Below are 19,630 nucleotides of genomic sequence, written 5' to 3' on the forward strand. Positions count from 1 at the left end.
TTTTGGAATTCTCACAGTTTCAGAATTGTTCAAATTCTTTCTTCTTTTTTGAAATCATAAGTCAAATGCGATATGCACTTTTGATCTTTCTCACTAGAGTGTACTTGAGATGATAAAGTATATTTCTAAATAAAGTACCTTTGGGCATAAATAGCTCATAATAAACTTTTTTCATCACAATAAACATAAGATTAAACTTTTGTCAAACAACCATAAATAGTTTCTTAAAGATTATAGTATTAACAAAATTCTAAATTTGATATCATTATTTTTTGTATTCCTACTTATTCTTCACAAACGTCCATTTTTATATTTATTTATTTTTTCGGGTCCCTCAGATATTTGAAATTGATTTCAAGCCTAAGTATGTTGAAAAATCCTCCTAGTTAAAATCTGGTAGAAATACAAGAATATTCTATTTACTTTTAACTTTTTAGTGATTTACCAGTTATGCATCTATCGCACAAACCCAAACTCATTAACCACTTTAGCTTATTCCCGCTAAACTCCTCAAATATGTTTAATAAAACCATAATCTAAACCCATTTTCTACTTCATCTTCTCCAGCTCCTTTCCAAACAGCTCTCTTTATCGCTAACCCAAATTTGTATTGGATAAATTCTCGTTAGGGAAGATGTTAGAGAAAAAAATCAGAGAAAATAAAGTGAAAAAAGAGTTTGGGTTAGGATTTTATTAGACAGATTCAGAGAGTTTAGCAGGTATAAGTTAAAGTGATTAATGAGTTTGAGTTTACGTAAGAGACGTGTTACTGGCAAATCACTGGAAAAGTTAAACTAAATAGAATATCTCCTGTATGTAACTAGATTTTAACTAAGAATGACTGCAACATAGAAAGTAGATTGCAGAAAATAAGAACTGAAAAGAAGAAGAAGAGGAAGAATTGAGGAAGATGAAGAATAGAGATGGTAGAAGCGTGTGAAATGGAGGAATGGGTGATTGAGATCTTTACAAGTGTGCCTCGTCGTAGGAAAGAGCCCTTGATTTTTGGTTATCTGAAATTATTTCTTTATTTTTCTATGATGCCGGCCAAAATCTCTGCGCAGCCCTGGTTTAGCTATTACACGGTGACCGATGGGTCAAGAACCGTTCTGAAATGACAAACTGGGCGACGAGACGGTCGTCCCTTTCTCCGCATATAAGGGGCTTGGGACATTCTACACATCACCGTGTACTTTTAAACCAAACCATATCTCAAGCTTTCCCGCCCCCCAAATCCATCCGAACCAAGAAACTGAAATCCCTACCAAACCCTAACCCTAACCCTAGATCCTTCTCCCCTAATCACCCAGTCCTTCTCATCGGCACCGTTGACCTTCAGACCCCTGAAGATTGCGACGGAACTTCATGCGGGGGCCACTGCTTCTCTTTCTCCGATGCCTCCTCTAGGGTTTGTTGCTCCATTGTTGATCCTAGAGACCTCAGCTTCGTTGGCCGGAAAATCCACGTCCTCGCTTGGAATTTTCTCCCTTTCAAGCATAAAAAAGGAGTCTTGGAGATCGCCAGGTGGATGTTGCCGGCGTCGGTGCGGATGAGTGCAGATCCAAATCCCGAGCCCTCTTTCTCAGCCCCGATGAGGCCTCACAGTTTTACTTCTGTCGGCGCTCTGAAGTCGATCAGTCCGATATTTAGCGTTCCGTGTAAGAATCGAGTGTTTGATGGAAAGTCGACTGGGTTTCTCGCTGAGATACTTACTTGTGGCTGTGATCGATGCTGTAACTTTGATAACTTTGATATCAAGAACCCTGCTTTAGACCCGAGCGAACATTCCTTTGTTAGCCCAAACTTTGTTTATTTTCTCAAACCCGCGTGTAAGTGGAGGCCAGTGATGAACTTGCTAGTGGGAAAGTTGATCGTGATTTCGGGGCTGAGGAAAAAGAAGATCGTTGTTCGGAAAGATGTGACGCATGAAATGTTCCTGAGTACAGAATGGACTGTGGTTTCTTTGTGTCAGTTGCCTTTGGCAGTTGCATCGATTTTGAAGGATGAAGAGGTGTACAATGGGGTTGTTACTGGGGTTTATATGAACGGGATGGCGGTCGAGCTGGATTCGAAGGTCTGGCTTGTGCTTACTGAAAAGGGGATTCCTCCGCCCCATTCTGTTAGAGTTGGTGCTATCGTAAGTTTTTTGTCGTCCTTTCAAGTGGTTACATTAATGTAGTAATGAATGAATTCATTAAGTTGTAAAACTCTTCCCCTTTTCAGTGTTCATTTGGACATAATAACTCCAAAATAATAAATTGATACTTTTGTAAAAGAAAGTCATTTGTTTAACATACCTTTAGGGGCAAGCGGGAATAAAACATGCTCCCTCTGTTTCCCTCTCTGTCTCAGCTTAATATACTATCAGTAATGTGTTAAGTGCATGAAGAAGAACAACTAGTTGAGCTTGGTGCTTAACTAGGCATTTAGGTCCATAGTGTTGTGTTTTAATGTTTATCATTTCCCTGTATAAGGAGTGTTTTTTTAGAAGTTAGGTAGCCCAATGTAAGCCTAGTCAGATCTCTAGGATACGAATCCAGAAGAGTATTATTGAGGGTGTCCTTGTCGACACCAAAATTTTGAGATAAAGACTTTGTTGTTGTTGCGGCTCCAAGTTAACTATGTAATATTAGGGGATAAATACTCTATAAAGGTTTACCAACACGTTGCATAATTAATAAAGGAAATTGACTATCATTGGCAATGAGATGATCGGCATGTCTATTTTCATAAAGGAGAACGAAAAAGTGAGTAAAGGGAAAAAGAAGTGGAGAGAAAGAAATGTGAGAAGATGAAGTTAAAAATAGAAATGAAAAAACTAATTGGTTTTCTTTTTTTAGCTGCTCATTGGGAAGGTGTAGTGGAGGTGGTTCCCCAAGGGTGGCACATCAATGTTATCTGGTAGAATTTTTGAGGGTACTCATTGATACTAGATACAATAGTTTGGTTATAGATGGGAATGATTAAGATGTTGGTACAATGATTTTTGGGTGGGGATACATTTTTTTCTATTTGCCTTTGCTTTACAGTTTCATTCCCTCTAATCAATGTTCGAAGACAAGGTTCATGCAACTGCATTTCTGCGTTGGAGGCTGCATGAAGGTATACAAATGGCAACCACATGCAATAAGTATTATGAGCTCTTGTTACACGGTAAGTCACATATACTTTGACATAGTTTAGGCATCTGCACACCAATTACACAACGCAGTATGTTTTTTTGTTCTTTTGAGTTCAACCTATTATCCATTTAACTTACCTAACGGAACCATTAAATAAAACACTAGAGACCTCTCTCCCTCTTTTCACTCCTAAATTCCAATCTCTTTTCCATTCAGAAAGAGGACTCTCATAGAAGAAGCATTGATATATACACACACAGAGAGGGAGGGAGGGAGGGAGGGAGGGAAAATTTCAATCTCTTTTCCATTCAGAAAGAGGACTCTCATAGAAGAAGCGTTGATATATACACACACAGAGAGAGCAATGGTCTAAAGCAACGATTCCTATTTCTCTTCTTTTTTACTTATAGAGCAATGGTCTAGCAAATGTGGTACCATGTCTTTTTTACTTATAGAGCAATGGTCTAGCAAATGTGGTACCATGTGCAAATGTGGTACCATGTGTAGGTCTATTTTCTCGCTTTCCTTTTTTTGTAATTTTTTCTTATCTCTTTGTCGCTGTTGCTCAAGAAGACCTTGTTTATCTCTTGGGTCTTTGAACTAAGCAAGCAATTATAAAGCTACTACTCGTAATATAAACATTGAAATATAAGAAAGAGGAAAGTTAAGAAAGGACAAATTTCGTTTTGATTTGTTGGTGATATTCATTTGCGCACTATTGTTATATTAAAAATTTGATATCATTTATTAGTTATGGTTATTCCAATACAAATTAGTTGTATACTCATTACCAGATTCTACTAGATTTTCCTATATTTACAAACTTTATCATGTTGTTATATTTTGTCACTAGTACTCCGGTGCACGCGATGCATCTGTGACACTAAACTGCACGTGTAGAACTTGATATATAATTGTGTACGTATCTTTCTATGTGTATTTCTATTTTAATTTTCTTTATTCTCACATTAAGTACTACTACTTTGGCACTGAATCCACATGCCCAGTCCAAACTCCAAGTAATTAAAATTCATGAATGAGGAGTTGAGCAACATTCTCCAGCATCCAAATAATTTTTTCAAGTCTAATATTATAGTGGTTATTCATGGTGTATAACATTTCATCGATGAAATACACATATTTGTACTTAGTTTTAATCTCTCATATACTAACTCGGGTCATCTATGACCACCAAAAAGAACATTATTTTATTTAAACCACAGAAACTTCCAGGTTAATATATAAACTTGACATTTGAACAAATAATAACTTTAGAAGAGGTAGGGCTTGAGTTGAGCCTCAAATAGGTAATATTTGATGGGAATTAAAAAATGAAAGAATGAGTACTTACAGATAGTCTCAAATGCTTTGTCAATACTTCCAAGAAAGAGTCCTGCGAGCATAGTATTTAGTTTTTATTTTGGATTACAGTAAAATATTAAAGTAACTACAGAAACTAATTTAAGGGGAGAGGAAAACCTTTAGAACTTGGAAGCTGGAGATGGAAATGGATAATGGGGTTGTAGCGAAGCGCCATATGAGAGGGATAGAGGTAATTAATTTTTATTGCTGAGTTCATTCTATCCTTTTTGAGTTTTATGGAACAATCCACAGCACATTAAAATCAAAATTTGGAAGAGGATGTGAACATGGGGTAGTAGTGGGGGCAGTTGAGAAATTGAATCGCTTGTTAGGGTATCTTTTAAATTGTTTCCAAATTTACCCCTCATGAATGTTAAACCATAGTATCTTCAAAGGATATTTCTTGAATCCTTTAAATTCGTGACTCACACAGGGGTAAACCTAAAAGTTAGGACCAAAATGATGGCTTGCCTTAAATAATAGTAATATCGAATATCCAAAATTCCATCACACACACATTCATTTCTATGTAATTCGATTATGTGATGTATAACCTGATCATGCATTATGCATTGACCAAGCACATACATAACGAATTTGTGTATTAGAACATCGATTCTAATAATATTTGGAGTCTGTTCATTAAAAGTTTCTCAGTAATCCAATTCCTTATTACTTTATTCCTCTTTCATCTTCTCATTTTTTTCCTGCTTATTGCAATTTTTGCTGACTTAACTCTTGTTAGGTAAAAAGCATTAACAGGCTGAAACTATTATATTTCTTTCTCTAGTTTAACTCTTATTTGTTTGATGCCATCTTTCTTATTTACTTAAAATTTTCATGTAGATATCTGTTAAAAACTTTCATCATCTACATCTCAAGTTTTCTTGGATTGAGATGCATCTCCTTGGAACTTTTGCCAGGACCAGTATTGATGTCAAAAGCTTTTCAGTGGCTCATACAAGGTGACACTAATGCAACATGTACTTAAGATTTATTTAGTTGAGCAACATTACATAATATGTCATTTGTGATGCATTTTCATCTACAGATCTTATGTACGTGCAGAAGGTCAGAGAATGTTAGGGAGGTTTATTGAGTCTCTCACACCATGTACGAAATTTTGGTATGGACAATGTAACAAGGTTCACTAATTTTTGTAGAACTTCATAACAGCATGACATATTCGGGTCTTGATTAAGCAAATTTGTTTGCTTTCAGGATGTTACTTCTGATTTCTTGCTTCCGGAGAAAGTTTGCTAAAATGTTCTCCAACGAGGAAATATTGGGCTCGAAAAATGTAATTATGCTCTTGTGAAATTTCGCCTTTCAAGTTCATAAATTTGGTTGCCTTTATCAATCTATTGGGTGTAGATTTTATATAATATGTTTGTAGTGTCTAACATTAGTACTTGCAAGTTGTGGACAGCAAGAAGGGTTAGCCCAAGTATATGCTCGAAGGTATCTGGATTCCCACTTCTTTCAGTCTCAGGTGAATTGAAATTAGTTTTGTTTGAAGTTGATAAATTAATATTTCGTTGCGTATGTAATATGATGCTGCAGTATATCCATTGTTTAATTTGTAAATCGCCTGTTTTTTTGTCAATTTGGCAGTCTAAAATTAAGTTGTTAAGATACTCAGTTTGAGTTCATATGCTTGTTCTACAGATCTATGGATCTTGCGCGTTTAACATCTTGAAAGTGTTATCAATGCGCGAGGCGCAATGCGGGGCGCAAAACATCTTTACGCGCACATACGCAATGCGATGCGCGCGCCCGAGTGATGCGAGGCGCACACCTCCCACATAATTTTTCAAAATATACAATCAAGCGCGAAAGAACATGTTTTTAGAATTCACATGAAAAATATCATTATAAATAATATCTTACTACAAAATTACAATATAATGCCTTAATTTCTATTGCTAACACCCAACATAGTAGCAAAATTCATAAATTTTCAAATCAAATGTTACATCAAGACTAAATATTCAAGCAAAGGATTAGTAATGGTCCTCAATTGAAGGCTACTAAAAAGACCTAATGGATTTATTTTGCTTTTTGGGATATGGAATATCAAGTATAAAGACTCGATTGAAATGTTAACAAACAAAACTATATGAGGATATGTACTACATGCACCATACACAAAGTAAGGATGTACGTGAGGCGCAAAAGGTGCTGTTGCATCAGAAGTGGGGCGCTTCGTCACCGCCCCGCATCGTAAGGCACAGTGAGGCGCACGCCTTTGAAAACACTGCCTTGAAGTGCTCTTGTTAAACTTTTTTTCTCTCTCCTGTGATTGGGGAGCTTGTATTAGACTTGCTTTTCTTACTGCAGCTAGCCGTCATTTGCTTTAGAGTTGTTTCCAAGATGCATGCTAGTATTTATAATCTTTGCAATTGTTTCTTCTTGCTCTATTGATGCCTTAAACTTGCACTGACAGCATGGGATTTTCATGGAGTTCTTCGAGCATGGAGAGTACACTTGTGAGAAGGAATCCAGTATGTCATCCCTTAAGCTGGTAACTTTCTAGTTCTTACTACTGTTGTTGAGAACATGATCATGTGCTGCATTATTGTCGGTTGTTATCTTGATGTGTTCAGGTGACACCCATTTCTAATCTTATTAGCAAATGCGAAGCATTATGGGCATCTAAAATTTCAAAAGCACCGTGTAATGCTGAAACATTTCATAGAGATGACTGTGGTAATTGTTCTACCAGTAAAGTAGCTTCTTGCTGCTGTACAATCAGAAGAGTTATATCAAGTGAAGATCTAGGTTGTATTTTAATGGGCACTCTCAAGGTTAGTAATTTTATATATGTTATTTCTTACGTCCACTCATGGAATATGCTAAATTAGGGATGAAATCCATCGTTACCAGATTTACATACTCTAGAAATGAAACCACCATTAAGTTCAGTATTGCATATCTTAGTACAATTTTTAACTTTGCGGAAGAAATTGTTTGGTCCTAGATATTGTAAAATTTGGGTTATAGAATGAGTTAGACATGTGATTTTTATGTTATCAAGCTATTGCGGCTGTTTTTGTTTATAATAGTATCGGAATCCGTACACAAGTTATAAGTTACTTATTCTCTAATGCTCCACTTTACTCCATTTAAAATATATAGGAAAACAACGTATAAGCATGCCTTGACTACTGATATGCAGAAAGGCAAAAGAAACAAAGTTTTACAGCACAAATACTTAGCTCAGGTGGACCAAGGTAGACTTCATGATTTCCTCGGTTGCATGGGTACGGGTACGTGTATGAGTACCGGACACGACAAATTTGTAAAAGTTATGGTATATCGACACGACTATATATGTGCAAGTTACTATATTTGTGTGTATTTAAATTAATAATTTACAGAAGATCAATATTATTTTTTTCATTTACATAAGATCAGTATATAAGAAATAGATGTGTAAAATATACATCCAAGAAGTACATAAGGAGTATTTTAAATTACAAGATGTATATATAATTGACTATAGGCCCGAATAAACGTATGCATATATTCAAGAAGTGTCCAAGAGGTGCGGGTATGAGTACAGGTATGGGTTGGGGTACGACTTCCTAATAGAAGTACCCAGGTAACGTAGATGATTTCTGATTGTGGTTGAAAGCCACAAAATTCATTAGCTGTGAGAACTATTGGAAAAATGAATAATTTATGTTTATGTTTATGAGAGGACTAATTTATATATGTCTCTTGTTCGGATGATTTTTGGTGGTGACGACTGTCCAATCTATGGAAATATTGAAACAATATGAAATTTTTTCCTGTAAATATTTTTGAGAAGAAAGAAGAGGTAAGCAAATTAATGTGTGATATGTGAAATATGGGAGAAAGGTTACTAAAGTAGAAGACAACACTTTGAAACAATATACGGGGCTTAAAAAACATGGGTTGGAGCGTTTAGTTACTAATGACTTGTATAAATTCATGAGTCATTGCTAATAAAGAGCGCTGTCTTTCTAGGTACTTCAGTTTTATTCAATTAGAGGGTCTTAAAGAAGTCTTTCTAACCATTACATCAAAACTTCGAAGTTATGATCAGGGTCAATGATTATAGTTTTATATTAATTCCAACATGTTCCCATAGGTAGAATGCCCTTTTTTATGGGCTGAAAATTGGACTCACACAGCGATGTCAATTTTTCGAAAAATTCACTTAAAATTTGTGGTCGATGGGATTTGAACCTGGATTGCTCTGATACCATCTTAAATTTAGTCTTTCTAACCATTACACTAAAACAACGAAGTTACGGTGATAATTGAGGATTATAATTTTATATTAATTCTAAGATGCCTTCACAGGTTGAGTGCCCTTTTTTATGGACTAAAAACTAGTAATCATGCAGCGGTAATAATTTTTTCAAATCCACATTAAATTCGTGGCCAGCAAGATTCGAACTTGGGTTGCTCTGATACCATCTTAAATTTAGTCCCTCTAACCATTACATCAAAACTCTGAAGTTATGGTGATGATCGAGAATTATAGTTTTATATTAATTCTAACAGAGGGGAACTTAATATCAAACTATGTTTTATTAACGACAGTGGTGGATATCTTACCAAAGAAAATCAAGTAATATATCTTAGCAGTTCAAAGTTCATACATCTTATTTCACTGGTTGTTCAATCCAAGAAGACATGCAAACATCAACATTTTGCGCCTTCGCCTTTGATTATTTCTTGTAATAACACGGAGCAGTTGAAATGTACCCAGATTAGTGAAAAGATTTTGTGCTGTCTTGGTTTTAACTTGTTAAAGGTTAGTTTGTCTTCTTGTGCTTCACTTGAATGTCTGTATTTGTGCTCTTTGGGGGTATAATTACTGTTGCATTGTCTCTTGAGAAATTGATAACAGAAGACCACTTACAATCTTTCAATTTCCAGTATGTAATTGCACCTTATAGAAGTGCCTCCAGGGAGAAACATGTCAATATGGCTTGAACACAGAAATGGCTTCTCAACAAAAATTCCCATGCTAAATAGAGCAACTCTAATATCTGAAATTTATTATCTATTGGATTCATTCAGAATTTTCAACTCTATATGTTATATAATAATAACATACATGATGCCTATCTATCTTATTTCACGAAGCAATGAGCAATCTAGCTTCCATTACTGTGTACATTATCTGATTGCAACTTTTATACTTTGTTGTCCAATCAAATAACTTAAACCATATTTCTTAAGTCAAGAAGCAGAGTGGATACTAGGTGTAGAGTCTAAAAGGTGTAGTTTATATATCCAGGTTTCACCCCCAGGGAGCTTGCAGTTGGTTGATGCAACCGGAAGTATAGATGCTGTGATACCAGATCTTCTGTCAGATATCAGTTATCGGAACATTTATGAGGTCTTGTATTCTGGATCTTTTTATGTGGTTACACAATCTTTCGGCTTTTGTGTAAACTGTGCTGCGTAACTTTGCCATTTTGAATCATTTTGGCTTCTTATCTTTCTGTACTGCTGCTCGGAGAATTCCAAGGGGCTCTGAGATAGATATCTGCAAGGCATAATGCAACACTCCTCTTAGTATGAGCAAGAGGATTCATGATAGACTGAACGAGTTAGTTGATTGCTTGGTAGAGCTACCTTGTAGGTCACATTTTTAATTTGCAACTATGAGGCACCAGGCAATTTGGATCCTAGAAGTGGCCCCTATGGGTTTTAGAGGCGTCTCCCACCGCACTTATGTGACGTAGCACTTATTACTGCATAACACTTAGTGCTACGCTCCATACTAGTAAAATGCTCTGATACCTTTCGTCATGCCTGGGCTCGCGAGCCTGTTGCCGTGATGTAAGCTCTGGGTCCCACTAAGTGCATCATGTTGTTTGACTCCATGCACTGCTAAAAATGACTAGCCAATGTTACACTTTGACTTCCATGACTTCACTATTTAAACTCATCTAAGTTTCCACGTCTATCCATTGTGAAACTATTTGAGATGGTATCACATGTGCTCTTAAAGTGCACTACTGCATGCTGTTTATTACGGGAATACATTGGTCACTTACTGTATGCAGAGTGTACTATGAATTTGTTTTTGTAAATTCACATATCATGTATACTGAATAATTAGTCTTCTACTTTTTGAAAGTGCATGTTTGTTGCCACTTATTCAAATCTCTCATACTTTTTTGGCTAGATCCTGGATAATAGTGATAAGCTTGTTGTGCTGTTTTTCAGAGTGTCTGCTAGTTTACTTTATCCATGTAAATGCTATCTTCCAGGTTAAAAATTATAAACTTATTATGGAGGGCTCACCTGTGCAATCGGATTGTATGGGGTTGCAATCTGTCGAAGCATTCTCATGCAAGAATATCTTTGACCAGCTTCCTTTGAAGAAAGTATTAGATCACCTTACAGTTTATGTTGTCTTTTATCTTAGAGACTCATATTGTCTCAATGTTCCTTTCCAAATTCCTACTTTCAATATGGGGAATGATGTCATCAGTATTACTGGCGGAACAACTCAGTTGTTGCTTGTAACTCACAAATTTCCTGCCATTAAGAATGTAAGTTCTGGAGCAGTTTAAGCTTACTTCATGAATTTTTTTTCATCTTCTTTCCTTTCATTCAATATGTAGTGAATATTATTCCATAGTTTCAGATTGATCCAATTGAAGGCCATCCACTATATTCCAACAATATTTTGTTTGCGGAAGCCATTGTCTTGCCTTATAAGCTAATTCTGCAAAATGACAGTGATTGTAGCATACCTGCTAATGCATTGCGTGTCAAGCTACTTGAAGAATACATAGCAGAATCATGGCTGATGACTCAATTAATGGTTCTGAAGAAGTTAAGAAGAGGCTGAAAATTCCATGCTTGTTGACCTTCAGAAGCTCTGATGGTCAATTGTGTTCGGTACCTGGATATTTATGCCATACTGGAAACACTCCAACAGGAAATATAATCGATAGACAACGAGAACAAAGGATCTTGTTGGAATTTAAAGCAGATAGCCTCTTTAAGTATCAGGTATATATTTTTCTCTCTTTTAAGTCAACTAAAGCTGTTAATCCATTATGAATTATATAATTTCATTTACCTTGTCAACCCTTAAAAAAAAAAGGCTCTGAACGCTGAATATGGAAATTTGTGGTCTCAACAATGCATCAGTTTCTTCAACTAGGTGGATACTATATTCTGAAATGTTCAACTAAGAGAGAGCGTGATACATCAATTAATAGCAAGACAAACAATGGTAAAATCTACATAACTCAGCAAATGACCTTCTGGAGTCTTTCATTTTCTTTTGGTGAACATATGGGTCCATTACAAGATCAATCCTCTCGGTCTTCTTTATTTGAAGCATCTGAAGCTTATGAAGGAGATGTATCCCCAGGCAACATTCTCCTTCAGCAATCATTCAGCCAAATGCATAAGAATTCAGATGTCCATGTTCACTTCTTTTCTGAAGAGAAAGATATGTTCAGGATTATTCCTGAACCTGTAGAAGTGTTAAGTGTGTCATCTTGCCTTCACATTTTGAAAGCCAAGATAGGAAGAACTTCTAGTGTTGCTGATCCCCAATGCAGAGATATGCCTCAAGGGAATCTAATTTCTCTATGTGGTAACGTAGAGATCATACAAATATGCAACTACAAATCCAGACCTTATATGAGTTCTAATCAGTTAGATTGCATGGATATTGATCAAAGGATGTGTTGCGATATTGTTATCCATCTGTGCAATGATCATCACAAGGTAATTTCCTTTTGGTTATCTTATCCTTGTTATATATGGATGCAGTTTTAACTCTCGATGTTGTCAGGTACTAATTCATGGCAACTTCAGAAAGCATATGTATCCTGTTGGTTTGGGACCCGGAGCAAATGCAACTTTTCATCGTGTCCTTGTGACGTGGTATGCTTTTGTGTTATGTAGTTTATCTGAATTATTAACTGTCTAAGTACTAGATTTACCTTCACAGTTTGTGTTTTTAGCTTCTCCTCAACATTTTTGTAAGTATATTTGGGTTTTTAACCAGTTTTTGCTAATAGAATTTGTTCTGATAACGTTTCTGTTTTTGCAACCACAATATCTGGTATAGGCCATAGCTAGTTACTTTTGATCATTTTATGATTGTTATATCTTATCCATTCTACTTCCCTGAGATAAAAGGCTGTGTCTATTGATTATTTAGTTAAATTGTGTTACCGGATGGATATAATGGCACAGGCAATGAGCAATGTGCAAATTATATCTGCATTTTCTTCTAACTTCTTGATCTTTCAAATATGAATTGTTTACCTTTCAGGCAATAACATTTTTAGAGATGGTGACATTACATATATGCAATAGATATTAGGCGCTAAACCTCTTATTTGTAAGTTATCATTGAGATCTGCTTTTTAACATCTATGATTGTATACTTTTTGTAATCTTTGGGAAGTGGTCTACCATTCCAGAGAGCAACACTTGTACTGTACCCTGTTTCATTAGTGAGGAACTATCATAAAAATGCTCTCAGACAATGTAAAACATGATCATCTATCTCATTCGAAAACATCAGAGTGAAGAAATTAGTAGGAAGCCTGAGTCTAGGGTCCTCCATCTCTACTCTTCCCTGAAAACAGGAGCATTCAGACCCATCATCATAATAAAAGCATCATACGTTTAAAATCTTACACAAGGACAAATTTCTTAAGGGAATTGAGCTCCTAGTATGCTGAAAGAGTCACCAATTTGCCACACCCCAGGTTTAAGTGGGGAGTACACTCCATCTGGTGGTCATAAGGCCATAATGTCTCCCCTCCCAGCTTGATGGCTGGCCCATGATGCTGATGCGCACCTGAACTTTGAGTGAAGCAAGCCCTAACAGTGTGACTGATCAAAGAGAAATTATGTCAAGTTAGCATGTGATTTTGCTGCCCTTAAGGCCTGAAGTATTCAGCATTCCTGTCAAGCCAGATGGCATATCAAGAAGATGCAGCATGATCACCAAAATTCCTGCCCTACAGTATCCAGTTCATTGACTTGTTTTACCATTTATTTATAGAGCTTCCATTGTCTCAGCCTCTCAGGACGTAACATTGCGAAAAGCCTCCAAGAGGATTCCCCAAATCTCTTTACCACTTGATCATTGGTCTTCTAAATTATAACCTCAAATCATCATTCGTTATCAATTCTCTACCGTTCTAACCTAAGTTTTATTTTAAATAATATCACCATTCAACAGTAACCTCAAGAAGGCTTTGATGTTAAATGATACTTCACTACCTTATCTATCATAAATAAAGCATGTAGTATCTTCTTTTCCTTTCCAGAACTATTTGCATGAGCCCACACATTTGAACAGGCTAGGTAAAGTGGAAGAGTTGGGATTGAAGGATGACAGATAGATGATTTCAGAAGAAGCATGCCAAGCAGACTTCACCTATGTTTTATAAATTAATGTATTGTTTACCACGCATTTATTAGCTACTATTATTTAATAGATTATATATATGTATATGCTTACTTGTTGTCCAAAGTACAATAAACCATATAACAACCTTAAGGTGCCGTAAAGTTTGGAAGAAGAAATCTCGTCCCATTAAATCAAATCAAAACGTGCTCAAGCTTTTGCATGTCCGCTTAACTACCACAAATTTTTTTCTGTATCCACTTAATTTGACTATTATGGATTTCCTAGCCTGTGCTTCTGGTTACTCCCTATTATTAGAACTGACGCAAAGAAGATTTTATAAGTTGACAGTACATCTTCCATGCTCTGTAAGATCTTAGCCAGATCTATACTATATATTAAGAGAAGCCTCCATTTCAGTTTGTGTGAGCCACATTTTTTGGAATTTCAAATTTGTCGTCACAGTTGGAAAAAAAGAAAAGAAAATGTACACACACTTGAAAAAACAATAGAAATGCCCTCACGCTAGGAAAAAAATTGAAATACCCTCATACTTGAAAATATCCCCCCTCACCCAACCACCCCCCACAAAAAAATAAAAAATAAAAATAAAAATAAAAACCATTTATTCTCTTGTCAATTTGACTACGACACTCCTCCAGAGGTCCTGTGTCGTGCACGCATAGTGTGCACCGGATACCATGTATCCTATTAGTCCAAGTAATGTAGATGTATAGGGAGTCTAAGTTTACTTGTTCCAGTTTCTGTCAGAGTAACCAGTTTGTTGGATGTATTGATCAAAAGATTTTTCTTCTAATATATGACATTCTCACTAGGACGCTTTGTTAGTTTATATGCATTCTTGTAATTATATTAAAAGCATAATAGGATTGCGTTCTGTTTATGGCATGAATTACACAGTTCTTATCTCTAACTTCGTTATGTACTTTCCAGTCCATCAAGTGGATGCCCCACATTGGTATTAACGCCGGTGTCCTTTGTTGTAATCAACTTCATTAAAGAAGTTGCTCATCAACATAGCAAGGAAAGAACTACACCTCAAATAGAAGCCAGTTTCGCAGTCGAAGAGTCATCCAGCATAGTTTTAGGTTTGATGTCTCAATTGACTTGGTGCCTCGAAAATAAGCTAATTCGGTGTAATTGCAGGGTAAGGTGATGCCTTACCTGTGTTGTTTAGCCATATCCATTACCTTTATCAGCAATAACTGAAATTTGTCATTTATCATAATTTTTCGTGATGTCCCCTCCATCTGTTTTGTGCTTTGCAGGTTTTAACTGTCTATGCTTTGGTACTGGAACGATCTATTCATGTCCCATCGAAGTCTCAATCAAACAATCAGTTAAAATTACCTGCTCTTAATGTCGCACTTTCTGGGTTTGTGATGGGTAAGCTTGTACATAATGATAAATTACTTCAGAACTGAAATTAGCTGGGCTACAGTATACACTGTTTATATTGATACAAAGTTATTACGAACAGAAATAGGCACACATGATGTTTACTGTTTATAGAGCCAGTTTGCTTTTCCCACCTTATATAGCACAGGTTAGTAGGTTACCTATCATGTTTATTTGACATTGCATTTCTTGTTAGCTTTAAATTTTTTTTAGGTTCTGGATCTCTGGCGGATGCACTGAGCTCTTATCAAAGTCCTACATGAGCCTTCTTCCATATTCTGAAGTCAACTTAGTAATATTGTTCCAAGAATTTGGAGCTTGCCTTATCACATCACAAAAGCCTGGAAAAATTAGTACAACTTGGTCTTATCTGTATTTAAACGTACTTTCTGAAAACTAAGGGAGAGGGAGAGAGAATACAAGAGGGCGAAGTTGCACAGTTATGGGTACGGACATGGGTACGGGTACGGGACACGGTAAATTTGCATAAGGTAGGTTATGGGGACACAGCTATATATATGTATGTTATGTATATTTATATGTACTAAAATTAATAATGTACATAAGATCAAAACTGTTTTTTCATTTACATAAGATCATTATATAAGAAATAGATGTGAAGTGTAGAATATATGTCCAAGAAGCGTATGAGAATTGTTTTAAATTAAAACATGTATTTTATAATTAAGTATACGCCCAAATAAATGCATGCATATATTCAAGAAGTGTCCAAGAATTTTTAGTACGGGTATGGGTACATGCACGTGTTGGGTACGGGTGCGGCTTCCGATTTGGAGTACCCAGGTAACATAGCAAGAGGGTGTGTTGACATTCGACAAGAGTTTTGAAACTCATGGCAGCTGTGGATTTAATCCTAAGAATTAAAAATAGTTAAATGAACAGTAAGGGAGTAGATGGATTACAATTTGGAAGCCACATTTTCCTGGTATTCCACGCTTACCTTCCCTTATATGCTGCTGCCTCAACTCTCTTGGAGGACTCCTCTGGACAATGATAGGTCTAGGGAATTAGGGACTCTGTTTTGTTAATGAGGAATAGGGCCGATGTCTGGTTTAATATTTCCCATTCAACCAGATAACTGCCTAGATGAATAACTTCGAATATTCAAAATCAGTTGTGGACTCAGGAATCTAATCCTTTCTCAGAGCAGCTCCATCATGGTTTGGTTTGGTCATTAGGCATTTTAGATATTGTTGATGTTTGCAAGTTTACTATAAACATACATGTCATACACGTATGCCTCTTGCATATTGTACTATATCTTTTGAATAGTTAATTTCATGTAATATGGGATGCATTTGTCTAGGCTTTTGTTGTTCACAATGACTTCAAACTAATCGAAGTAGCAACCATCTAAAGTTTCATATGTTATCAAGTAAATTCTGATACATCATTATGTGCCAACAAAGCATGTGCCACATTGAGTAGACAGTTCGCTGAGGAGATTTCAGATGATTTTTGCTACATATTGTTTTACATGTAGAGTTACACAGTTTGTAGGTTAACTGACCATCTTTGTGATAAAATCTTCTTATTACTATTCTTGAGCACCACTACCAGAAATAAATGAATTCCAATAGAGAAAATTTGAAACTTTACAATATCATTACTCAATAAAGTGGATTAATTGTTCTTTTTAAAACCTCGCTGTTATATAACAGCTTTGTTTTTAGGCATTATCCTTGGGTTCCATTTTTTATGTACATTAGTCAGGGTTTCGGGGCACTAAATTGTGAATTCTTAATGTAACAAGAAAAGTAAAATAAAAATAAAAAAGACAATTGTAGTGGGAATTTATTAACTTTGTTGTTGGCAGTTGGAATGCTTTTAATTTTGTCATCCATTGTTTTATCTTGTGCAGATGACGGGTCATCCTTATCTTGTTGGTGGGCAAATTCTCTTGCAACTATGAGATTGCTTAGGTTCCATGAAACTGCTCATAGGCCTTTACTCCATTATTCCAAAACTTCAATGCAATGTAAGGCTAGGAATTCTCAAGATACTGTTGGCCATCGTTTGGAAAAGATGCTAAAGAAGTACCACCGAATTATTGTAAAAAGTGACAGGGTTTCTCATTATTCATCTACTCCTAGTTTTACTTTTCATGTTGATTCAGGTGTCCTTAGCTGCCCAGATGAGAGGAAACTCTGGCTCGTCATGCTTGATGCATGTGCTAGCCCGGCTTCTGTGAGTACCATGCCTTTTGCAGCTTCCTTCAGAACCAAGTAGCTATGCATGGAGAGTCAAACATCATGTTATAGTTGAATACAGTCTCCATGGCACCAAATGTCATCCTTTATGTCATAATACGAAAATAGAAACAGCTATTGATCTGGAGCATCATATTAAATAATTGTTACTAGTATAATAATGCTCACTTATTGGCTTACTAAGATGGTAGATAGTAGTTGGTTGTTGAAGAATTTGAAATGACTTTTGTTTGGCCCTTTTTCTCATAGTTGATAAATTTTCACTCATCATCTTATTTTTGCTGTTCCTTTTCCTTGGCAGAACATTATAGGCCGAGTGATGGATCCTAACTCTTTGCAGTTGTTGGATACTGAACTTAAGGAGTTGAATATGACAACGCCATCAATGCCAAATGTGCGGATTACAGAAGTTGGGTGTTTAAATCCTTTGCATGAGGCGAGGAACCTACTTCATGAACTAACAAGTTAGCTTGGTTCCCATTTTAATCTGGTTTTTTTTCTTTGTTTGGGCTGTGGATTCGGGAATCAAATGGCAAGTGCCATTTTCTGGTCTTCTTTACTTTCGGAGCAACAGACAGATCTTCGGCTTGATCTGCATGAAGTAGCTTTTGTTTCTTTTGTGCTGCTTCATTGAAGTCTGTTGAAAGCTGCTGATCTTGGTGAGAAGGAAACCATATTAGATCTGTAAGATCAGTCCAGCAGATACTACCATAAGACTGAGACATATAAGAAGCCATTGAGATAGATGACTATTTTGTCCCTAAAGATCAAAGGGTCTTTTTGCAATAAGGTTCAGGTACCATACATCAACTTCTGTACATCTCGCAATTTTTCTGTCTTTAAGCGCAAAAGTAGGTTGTATTTTCTCCTTTATTCTCATAATAATGATATAGTTGTTGATGTCATCAGCTGCTAAATTTACAAAATCTGTGAGCTATGTTTTATTACTGTAATAGACCTTGGAAAACGAAGTTCTTATGTTTCTTTTCTAATTACTTGGGCTGAATAGATTTCATTGAGTATGTTGCATATTCGACTTGCTTAGTCATCTACTAGTTTGGTAGCTGCGGATACCATGATGCTTTCTTTTAGATAATTTGTTTTTTATAGGCAATGTTTAGATAGATCTATAAAATAAGTAAAATTGTTCTGGTTTTGCTTAAGTCTTAATCTTCAGTTTTCATGTGCCCTTATGTGTATCTATTAACTATTGACTCTTTGTCTGATGATAATTTACTTATCTTTTACCGTTCCAGGTGCAAATAGCGTTTCCTGGTGGAATTGTTAAAGAAAAGAAAATGACTCTTTGAATGTGTATCACGGCAGGTTCGCTCTTCTTGTTTACTATTAAAATTTTCCTATTGCAGGTGTCAGCTTTTATCTTTTGTAAGTGACTAGTTATTTCCATCATATATATCAAAGCTAAAACCAGTTAGGGGCTTATTTGGTATTTTTGCCAAATTTTATCCACATATGATATCAGAATCTAATTAAATTAATTACAAGAAAACTTCCTGTCCATGCCAAGATCTCACTTGCATGATGAACCTATATTTATTCTGCAATTGGTATACTAACGTCGTTATCTACATGTGAAACTATTTTCATGATGTTTGCTGTGAAATGCCAATTTTTTCCTTCACTTTTTCACATTATTACTTATAGGCTAAAATACCTGATTAGCCTATAAAGTGACATCATTTTCCATTAAGGCATAAGAACTGACGTTGGCGACAAGACCTAAAAATTGACAGACTTAATCAATAAGGCCTACTCTAGCCACCCAAATTTTGATTTGAATGGTAAAATTAAGGTTTTTTTTGCATATATGCTCGTCAAATCTCCCACATTTGCAGATTTATTCGTCAAATTCAAGTATTTGCCAAAAAAAAAAAAACCATCTCTCTCCTCACTTACATTATCCATCTTCTCATCCTCTCTCCTCACTCCCCTTATTCTCCTCCTCTCCTCTCCTCCCTTCTCTACTTCCTCCTCAGCTTTTGGTAAATGATTGAGGGGAGAGAGGAAGGGAGAGGAGGGGAGGAGAGTGAAATGAGAGAGAGAGGTTGAGAAGAGAGGTAAGGTTGGAGGGGGGAGGGGGTGGGGGTGGGGTT

The 19,630-nt window shown here is 36.1% G+C and overlaps 2 protein-coding genes across 5 annotated transcripts; both read left to right on the top strand.

The window, feature by feature from the left end:
• Positions 1,115 to 11,280, top strand: LOC109842232 (CST complex subunit CTC1-like; the record flags this gene model as incomplete). The annotated part of the gene is made up of 10 exons (XM_020411133.1): positions 1,115 to 2,137; positions 5,331 to 5,449; positions 5,536 to 5,610; positions 5,706 to 5,784; positions 5,881 to 5,976; positions 6,931 to 7,008; positions 7,091 to 7,291; positions 9,763 to 9,864; positions 10,745 to 11,029; positions 11,125 to 11,280. Coding segments are annotated over exons 1-10 (2,214 nt in total), but the record flags the coding sequence as incomplete, so codon positions are not given.
• LOC109840335 (CST complex subunit CTC1-like) lies at positions 11,271 to 18,805 on the top strand. 4 transcript variants are annotated; one of them, XM_020408938.1, is made up of 9 exons: positions 11,271 to 11,495; positions 11,637 to 11,721; positions 11,830 to 12,224; positions 12,292 to 12,383; positions 14,821 to 15,034; positions 15,156 to 15,273; positions 17,168 to 17,493; positions 17,818 to 18,312; positions 18,773 to 18,805. In XM_020408938.1, the coding sequence occupies exons 1-8, from the start codon at positions 11,283 to 11,285 to the stop codon at positions 17,983 to 17,985; spliced, it is 1,611 nt and encodes a 536-aa protein (XP_020264527.1). In that variant the 5' UTR covers positions 11,271 to 11,282; the 3' UTR covers positions 17,986 to 18,312; positions 18,773 to 18,805. The 4 variants fall into 4 exon arrangements, with proteins under 4 accessions (XP_020264527.1, XP_020264526.1, XP_020264529.1 ...); XM_020408937.1 differs by having other exon boundaries at positions 11,637 to 12,224; XM_020408940.1 differs by having other exon boundaries at positions 11,384 to 11,495; positions 11,650 to 12,224.

Source organism: Asparagus officinalis, chromosome 5 (assembly GCF_001876935.1).
Source record: "Asparagus officinalis chromosome 5, Aspof.V1, whole genome shotgun sequence".
Classification (NCBI taxonomy): domain Eukaryota; kingdom Viridiplantae; phylum Streptophyta; class Magnoliopsida; order Asparagales; family Asparagaceae; genus Asparagus; species Asparagus officinalis.

Excerpts from the sequence above, each read along its gene's own strand:
- LOC109840335 (XM_020408937.1), top strand. The coding sequence starts at position 11,283 with ATGGCTGATGACTCAATTAATGGTTCTGAAGAAGTTAAGAAGAGGCTG. Across the intron at positions 15,035-15,155 it reads TAATTCGGTGTAATTGCAGG|GTTTTAACTGTCTATGCTTT; the intron begins GTAAGGTGATGC and ends TGTGCTTTGCAG. Across the intron at positions 17,494-17,817 it reads CATGTGCTAGCCCGGCTTCT|AACATTATAGGCCGAGTGAT; the intron begins GTGAGTACCATG and ends TTTCCTTGGCAG.